Consider the following 9,321-nt stretch of genomic DNA (forward strand, 5'->3'; position numbering starts at 1 on the left):
AGGTTTTAACATGAGGCACAGTTCTTTCCTATGTGATTCATGGGAGAGAAACGTTTCTACTCGCATCAATGGGCGATGTATTCCCCGCCTCAGAAGATTGGAGTGAAGCCAGTATTTATGAAAAGTACTTAAAATGAGCAGATTATCTCTAACTGGCAGCCTCGTGTGTGTTTTACTTAGTAGAGAAAAGGCCAGTGGTGAGTTTCAGATTTGGAGGTTGGGAGAAAGGGAAATTATTTGCCCAAATCAGATTTCTTCCCCATTAGTTAACCAGATATGTAGCGCAAATTAAGTGTGGATATTAAATATTAATTCTTTATATTAAGGTTTTTTTAAAAAGCTAGTTATCTTGAAGGGGCTGACATTTCTGGATGCTGATTCAAGTAGGAGCAGTTAGTTGAGACATTTCTAACGTCCCTCACTGTGTGACCTCATCCTTCCCAAGGCAATCAAGACTCCGCCCCACTTCCAGCTTATTTTTTCCGCCTCCTCCACTCCCACCACCATCTTCGTGCCTTTGCTTTCACTGTGCCTCCTGCCTTTCCCTCCTCTACATCTGGTAAATTCAGCTCAGCCTTCCAGGCCCAGACACCTGTCACCACTTCTGAAAATCCTCTCACTGTGAAAAATCCATTGTTTTCCTCTATTCTTCTGTCCTGGTTTACTTACTGTAGCTGTTACTATATTAGAATAATAGCAGCTTTGTATGGCTCATGCCTGGAGCCAGTTAAGTGCTTTACATTGAATGTACCCAAGTAGGAAGAAAGAACCAATATCACCATCCCCATTTTACACAAGTGGAAACTGAGGCAACGAGAAGTTCCGTAGTGGCAGAGCCAGTGGTGTACCAGGAACCTGGCTCCAGAACCTGGTTCTTGACCACTGTGCTGTCTGTGAGGTCTTCACTAGGAACCGTCCCTAGCACCTTGCATAAATGATGCGTAGTGGCACATCGTGGGTGTCAGAGAATGTGGGCCTTCGTTGGAAATGATGGGTTTCATGAGAGCCTTGCAGGGGAAACGACTTTTGGGAAGCCATGTGAAGTGGTAGGGAGAATGCTGCTAACTGCCTTTTCTGCAGAGCAGATTCACAAGTGGCCGTTCCCTGGAATCTACTATTTGTGCAGCTGACCACAATTGTACTGAATGGGGGAGTGGGGAGCTGCCTCCTGCCACAGCACACTTCTGATTGTCCCATCTTTAAAAGAAAAAAGCAGTTTACTTTTTATTTCTCATTTTCCTCAAATATCATGTTTCCAAGTGTCTGTATTCAACCAGCCTGCATAATATGCAGCAAAGGCCCTATTTATCTCCCCAGAGGGGACACGATCAGAAGCTCGTGTCTAGGATCTGTCACTCGGCTTCCAGAACACTGTGATTCTAAGCAAGGGGTGGGTTTTCACAATTCACACGTCCGTGCAGCCCCTCAGATGCACCAGGCCACTAAACCAGAATCCATGATGCAGGGATGGGGCCTGGGGCATTTCTCTGATGTGAAGATTTCCTCGCGTGGAAGCATCTATCCAGTACCACCGAGCATCCGTTTTCCAAAATGCACTGCCAGTTTTTTTTCTATTATAAAAAGCAAGTAAAACTATAATTTACATATATTTTTAGAACACTTTGACTTAGGCATTTGACATTAATAGTTTTATGTGCCCTTTTTTGTTTTGTATTTTAAAAGCCTAGAAATGTAATCTCAATAGGTCTAGAATCGCTATTAAACTTAAGGTTGATAACAAAATAGCTCTAGTGTTGTTTAATTCAAAAAGTTACAAGTTCTTTCCTTTAGTCTTTTGAAAGTCTGTTATTTTTGTTCACAATCTGGGTGATAGGTATATGGCTTTCGGTTTTATTATTTTGTTAAAGTAAATGTGTAAACCTCTTCTGTAATTGCTGTATTTAATAATAAAATTTTTTTTTTAATTTAATGTAATATAACCTGAAGATCAGCTCAGGCTCTGAACACGGTAAATTGTAGTCTTTTTTGGTGTGTTTCCTTACAGCTTAGGTTTGGGGGGATTGTGAGTAGGAGAGTGGGGTGACAGAATTATCCAGTGATGTCCTGGCTTCATTTCCTCCTTTACAGGGTAAAGCATCAAGTGGAATACCTGGGTCTGAAAGAAAACATTCGAGTGAGAAGAGCTGGTTATGCCTATCGGCGCATCTTCCAGAAATTCCTGCAGAGGTAATGAACTGGTGGTGATTCTGGACTCTTTTTTGTTTTAAATCGGTTTGTTGAGATAGAATTCACATACCATACAATTCGCCGATTTAAACTATACAGTTCATTGGCTTTTAATATATTTATAGAGTTGTGCATCCATCACCACAATTAACATTTTCATCACCCCAAAAAGAAATAACACTTCCCTAGTCGCCAACTCCGAATTCTCCCCTTGCCTCCTGCCCTAGGGAGATACTTCTTTCTGTCTCTGTAGATTTGTCTGTTTTGGGCATTGCATATAAATAGAGTCATACAATATGTGGTCCTTTGTGTCTGCCTTCTTTCACTTAGCATAATGTTTTCAAGGGTCATCCATGTTGGGGCTGGACTTCATTCCTACCATACTTCATGCCAAATAATATTCCATTGCACTAATATTCTCATATACCACATTTTATTTGTTCATTAATCAATTGATAAACATCAGTTGTTTCTACTTTTTGGCTGTTAGAAGTAACAAATAATGCTATCAACATTGATGTACGTGTGTGGACATATGTTCTCATTTATCTTTCGTACCTAAAACCAGAATTGCCAGGTCATATAGTGACTCTAAGTTAACCTTTCGGATGAACTGCTAGATCGCTTTCCAAAGTGTCCATTTTACACCCCCACCAGCAGTGTTTGAGGGTTCTAATTTGTCTGCATCCTTGCCAACATTTGTTATTAGCTGACTTTTTGATTCTAGCCATCCTAATGGGTATGAAATGACATTTCATTGTGGTTTTGATTTATGTTTCCTTGATGGAAAATGATGTTAAGCATCTTTTCATGTGCCATTAGTTATTAGGGAAATGTCTGTTCAGGTCTTTTGCCAGTTTTTTAATTGAGTTATTTGTCTTTTTTTTTATTGTTATAGCAGAATTATTTTTGTCATCATTTATTGTAAAATAAATCAGTAGCTACTTGTAATTGGTCTGTTTAGGGTAACACAAGTTCAAGAACTCATGATAATTGTGACACAGGAAGGTCTGAGGTTTATCTTGACTGTGCAAATTAATAGTATGAAGACAGTTTCAGGAAAATATTTAACCTACTTAAGAAAAGAAGCTTCTAGTATTTAACCTCAAAATTTTTGTACAGTCCATGTATAAATTTAAACTGATTTTAATATTTTCATTAAAGTGTCTCTGGCAGGACCTGTACTTAAATTGTTCTTATTTTGTAGTATTTGTTTTTGAAAAAGATAAAATGTGGTGTCCTTAAAATATTACATAATTCTAACTTCTCTAATGATTCTAAATTAGTGGAATTCCGCTGCATTTTCTATCTCTGTTTAATTTTTTTTAAGAAAGGAGGAATCTGTGTGTAAGCAATTTAATCAGGCAACAACTATGTCTTTCTTATATGACACAGGAGCAGGATGTAAAGATTTTTTTTTAAGTCAAATTTTATGTAACAAAGAGCTAGCAGGCTGAAGAAGACCTTAGTTGTCTTTGAAATCCAGTACATCTAATAAAGTCATTTTTCTCGGGGGGCTATTGTTTCTTGTGCTTGGGATGGCTGACCTACTGGCCATCAGTGTGGGTCATCATATGTGGCAAGTCATCATTGTGGAAGGAAGATCAGGAGAGGCTTAACAAAAGGGCAGATCAATCCATACAATAAAGGCTCATGGACTCTGTCCTCTCACCATCAAGGTTCATGATAATTTGGAGGCAGATTAAACTAGGAATGAATTCACCTTCATGGCTCTCTGAATTATAAAAGGGCCATTACACCTATAGTGTAAGCAGAGCTATATGAAAAGAAGTATCTAGGAATCTAAGAAAATAAATTTCTAGAGCTCTTGCATCATCACTATAGCAGCATCCATTTTCTGACTAACAACTGAGATGTTAATTATGAAAGACTTTGCTCTTTAAACAAATCGGTAACACTAGCTTAGGGCAGGGTTTCTGTAAATTCTTTTTGAGCTGAGCAGCACGTACTCCTTACTATGGTTGAGAAAAATAAGCCTGTGTCTTCTGATTCTTAGGAAGGAAAATGTGGTAGAAACATAAGAGATTTGCAAAACTTATTGTACTTCTCTCTCTCTCTCTCTCTCTCTCTCTCTCACACACACACACCACACACACACACACACACACACACAGATAGACAGACACACATAACAGACACACACGAAATATTTACACATCAACCAATTCAAGGTTTATATGTAGTGCCATGTTTAAAGAAACAGAATGGGGTTCAAATCCCAGCCTTGGGTGAGTCTCTGCTTCTGTTCTCTATTTTGCAAAATGGAAAGACCAACCTGATCAGGTTGCTATAAGAATAAAATGAGATCACACATTTAAGCACCAGGAATAGCACCTGAGCAGAGAAATCCCCCTGTAAATGTTAACCATTCATGTTAGTTATTACCGCTGTGCACCAGGCATGATGTAAGATGCTGTATGAACCACACAGATATGGTACCCACTCATGGAGCTCTAGTCCTTATGGAGGAGGCATAAATTTACCAAATAGGCACAAACATGAATATAATTACAAATGATGATACATGCTCTGAAGGAAAAATAATGTTTTCTATGAGAAAAAATAGCAGGGGATGCTTTTCGCTTGGGTAGTCCAAAAAGGGCTCTCTGGAAGTGTCACTGAAGGGAAGTCCTCCTGAGTAGGAGCCGCCACGTGAGGAGTTGGAGAACAGCACACCAGATAGAGGGAACAGCATGAGCAAAGGCTCTGAGGAGGGGAAGAGTTGAGTGTGCTTGAAGAAGATGCCATCCTCCCAGGAAAGGGAATAGAGAGAAGAGATTGAAGACTAGCCAAGGACCAGATCACCAGGGCCTTGTGACAGATTTCCGGAGATGAAATTTGATACATAGTAATAATAATAACTGCTTATAGGGAGCTTTATAAAACTATGCATTAACTGTTAAGTGCTCTGAAGAAATCAAGGAAATCAGTATTGATAAAAGGCCATTTGATTTTGCCTAAAAAGTATCATTGGCGACCCTCAGCAGTGCTATTTTTAGACAGTGGTAGAAAGGAAAAGTAGATTTTCCTCAGGCGTTAGCTTGGAAACAGTCAGATAGGAAGGGACTAGGAGCTATGAAATGGGCATTGCAGACCCGGCAGACTTTTGCATTTGTCGAGGGCCATCCCTAAGCCTTTGAACAGAGGTGAATGGATCGCCAGGATCCCAGCAGCACCAGGCGCCTCTGTAGGTCAGGCCAGTCTGAGTCTGATCCTTCTCTCCCCAATCGTCCTCACAGGTATGCCATTCTGACCAAAGCCACCTGGCCTTCGTGGAGAGGAGATGAGAAACAAGGTGTCCTCCATTTGCTGCAGTCTGTCAACATGGACAATGACCAGTTCCAGCTGGGGAGGAGCAAAGTGTTCATCAAAGCCCCCGAGTCTGTGAGTGTGCAGCTGACCTCTCCCCTCGTTTCCTCGGTGCCACCCCTCTCCCTGCAGCAGCTCCGCTGGCCCCCTCCCCACAGCATGGCTGCCTTTTTTCCTCATCTTTCCGTTCATGCCTCAGAGAAGGTTTCCGTCTGCTCCCAATCCCAGTGTAGGTCATTCCCATACTCCTTTTCCCTCACAGCCTTCAGGGTACTCAGCACTCTTTTTATAAAGATATCGTCATACAATGGTTTCTTATTTATTGTCCCTCACCCATTCTAGATAGTCATCTCCTTGAGGTTTTGTACGCCATGTGTACTCACAACCTCCTGTAGAAAGTGTCTCACGGAAGGTGCCCAATAGTTGTTTATAGTGTCCAATAGTGTTTAAGCTAAAAGGGACTTCTATGTCCCACCACGGAGGCTTGGGTAAACCTGCGTCTTCGTCTAGGTGACACCAAACAGGCCTGGGCTTCCTCTGTGAAGGCAGAGCAGCACTTGGGGATGAGAATTCTCAGGACTGTGATCGAGCTCGGAAAGGCAGTTGAGGAGACAAATGGGTAGGAAGAGAAATCTCTGGGTTTATAGAACACAAATATTTGCCAGTAAGGAATTCAAACAATTTTACAATTCACAAACCTAATTAGACCGCCACAGATTAATTTGGAAAAACTTCTTCACCTTCCCTGATGAGAGTATGGTCACTGAGTGTCCGTAAGAAGTTCTCAGTTTGAGCAGGAACCCAACACAGCCGAATTTTGCCCCATTAGCTCTGGGGCTATGGAATGAAGACGTTACTTTTTAAGTTAGAGAAATTACTGGGACTACTCAGGTTTGACATCATTTCCTGAGGTTCTTTTAACAATCATAAGACTCCATTTCAAGAGTCTAGGGTGAACTCGGCAAAATTAGTCATCTGACCGAGGGGAAATAACATGAGAACTTGCCGTGTGTAATAACAGAAACCCCTAACTTCAGGCAAATCCTGGTCTCTCGGTGAGTTTTGTCCCCCAGAATGGGGCCTGCAGCTGCTGTTCTGCCTGCCCCAGAGGATCAGCCTGAGACCCACAAATGATAATGGCTGTAAATGAATGACTTTATGAACCATAAAGACTATTAAGTAAATAAATGGCACGCATCTATAGAATCCGTTTATGAAAAGTTTGTGGTAGCATTTTCCACTTTGAGTTATTTGTAGCTTCACAGCGATTTCATTTCCAAATATAAAATGAAAATGTTGTGTCATACACCATTAAGCAACCCACAGAACAGTTCCTGTTCTTTCTAAAATGGGATGGAGTGATTTATCAGTACAATGCAGAACTCCTGTTATTTCATACCCGCTTTTACTTTTTTGACTTGCTAAATTTTCACATAATTAAAACAGCCTCAATATTTTGCATACTTTTTTTATGATTCTGTTGAGCTTTGGGGTTTTAGCTCAAAAATCAAGATTTATCTTTGGTTTCTCTTTTCCTTGTCTTTCTTACAATTTCTTTATTACCATCACTTGACTCTCCTTTCCCCCATCTTTTTACACACGCACACGCACACACACACCATCATCGCTACTCTCTCCCCTCCCCCATCACTCATCCGTCCACATTTAATCTTGACGTGAAAAATACTTTTACAAAAATTGATTTCTAAATGTCCACTTTGTGATTTTTGCCTTGACTTTCGTAGTAAGTATGCTGAATATATAAAATAACCCGTTAGTTTTAAGAACCCACATTAGACATCAGGCACCAAAGGGTTTGGTTTTGTTTATTTGTTGCATGTGTCCATGATTTGGGAGTTTTCTTTTCTGTGTTTCCTCTTTCTTTTTCCTCCAACCCACCAGATTTCAAACTGGTATGGCTTTTGGAAAGAACCTAAAACCCAGCTAATCTTTGAAATAGTCTATAGGAAGTTGGATATTGGTTGCCTCTTCATCCTTTCTGAGTCACGAGGGTGTTTTCTATGGTACTATGAAATAGTTCTGTTAAAGAAGAAGATATCAAGCCTCAGAAACCCAACACACAAGAAAAGAAACACCAACAAATATTCTTACAACAGGAGACCGCAGGGCTCATATTTTAAACATTCTGTCCTGTTGTTAAACCATATATTCCCTTTTATTTTTAGAAATATGCTCCTCATACCTGTTGTATATAGCACTGTAGGCTGTGATATTTTGCCTTTGAGATACTGTTTTTGCAAAGCTGGGACTATGGGAAGAAGTTGAGTGACAGAAGGGGTCAGATGTGGCTCCTGCGTATAGACCAGATAAATAGAGACAACAAATCAAACCCAGCTGCCTTCAAACTAAATTTGCTTGTTTACTTCTGGAACACTTCTGCAGTGATTGTTCATCATCTTTATTTCAGGTTTTTATTGGTCCATTTTATCTTGTTTTCCTAGGGAGTCATGTAAACCACTTCCTAGGTGAATGAAAAAGTTTCCCACCATATTACGAGTTGATCAAATGCAGATTTACAGAGAAAGACTTGTATGTCAAAGTGAGAAAGAGCCTGGCAGCACTCGAAGGACTTTGGTTCACTTTCCAGCCCCATGCAGTCTTGGTTCCAATTTCCTCATCTGTAAAATGGAGACGATAGAAATATGTGGATCGTGTATCCGTGGAGGGATTGAATGAAAAGATGCATGTAAAGCATCTAGAATGATTCCTGACCCATAGCAGGTGCTAGATACATTACAGCTAATTGCTATCATCTTCATTATTCCAGAGCTTTGCTGAGTGGGGTAATATTGTTAAAATGGCCTGAGTCTCGAGACCTGCCAGTGTCTGATAGGGGACCTTAAACAAAGTAAGGTCCCCTATCATCGTAAGTCCCATTCCAATCACTGCAGTTGTTGGCTTCTGCCCCAGTGACTCCTTGGAGAATTCTGAGGTAGGAAGTCTGTACTTTCATGGAACTGAAAGTAGGGCAGCCCTCTTTCCACAGCAGCAGAAGGTCTGCCCCTGCAAAAGCTGGGAAATTCTTAAGAGGCTATATGCAGCACTAAGTAAGCAACAGTCTCCACCAACTCACTTGATCTAGCCACCTACTATCCTCTCTGGATCAAGGTAGGGAATAAGTGGATAAATACTGAATTTCGATTCTCACAGAGATTATGAGCAAGGCAGGGCACCATTCTTAAGATCCAACTGAATGCACTCAGATTTAGCTATTTTCCATTATGTTTTTTATTAAAAGAAAAAAAATGTGTAGATAAAAAAGTCATAGTGATCATAACCAACATCGCTAGTAATCATTTTTTCACATTTGTTATGAGTCTGAGAAGCTGGTTCCCATGTATGGCTCTGGCTAAATTGAGTGTGCCTGAAATAACCAGAAAAAAAAGGGATGCTCAGGTCTTATGAATTGGCTCACATTTGTCTTCTTTACATTCATAGCTATTTCTTCTAGAAGAAATGAGAGAGAGAAAGTATGATGGGTATGCTCGAGTGATACAGAAATCGTGGAGGAAATTCGTGGCCCGAAAAAAATATGTCCAAATGAGGGAAGAAGGTATTTTAGTCATTTCGTTTCATGTGTTTATCAAATCTCGAGAATAATTTTGAGCCTAGACGAAAGTTACAAGTTCAGTTTACTTTGCATATAATGTCATGTGTTAAAAATCTTGCATTCCTTTAGAGTTTCTCTGTGTGTTTCCATAGTAAGTATTTTCTTCCTTTTTCTGGAGGACTGATCTTTCTCCCTTCTCTGCCTTGTGGGAATTGCAGCCTCAGACCTCCTGC

The 9,321-nt window shown here is 40.3% G+C and overlaps 1 protein-coding gene across 1 annotated transcript in view; it reads left to right on the forward strand.

Moving 5' to 3' along the window:
* The window catches only part of MYO1E (myosin IE), a 175,609-nt gene that overhangs the window by 136,114 nt on the left and 30,174 nt on the right, over positions 1-9,321 (forward strand). Inside the window, exons 18-21 of the mRNA XM_006920310.3 lie at positions 2,089-2,187; positions 5,448-5,592; positions 8,977-9,099; positions 9,313-9,321. The exon at positions 9,313-9,321 is cut by the window's right edge and continues 147 nt beyond it. Of these exons, the coding sequence (XP_006920372.1) occupies positions 2,089-2,187; positions 5,448-5,592; positions 8,977-9,099; positions 9,313-9,321 (376 nt within the window). The remainder of the gene's footprint in view (positions 1-2,088; positions 2,188-5,447; positions 5,593-8,976; positions 9,100-9,312) is intronic.

This window comes from Pteropus alecto, unplaced genomic scaffold (assembly GCF_000325575.1).
Source record: "Pteropus alecto unplaced genomic scaffold, ASM32557v1 scaffold86, whole genome shotgun sequence".
In the NCBI taxonomy this organism is placed as follows: Eukaryota; Metazoa; Chordata; class Mammalia; order Chiroptera; family Pteropodidae; genus Pteropus; species Pteropus alecto.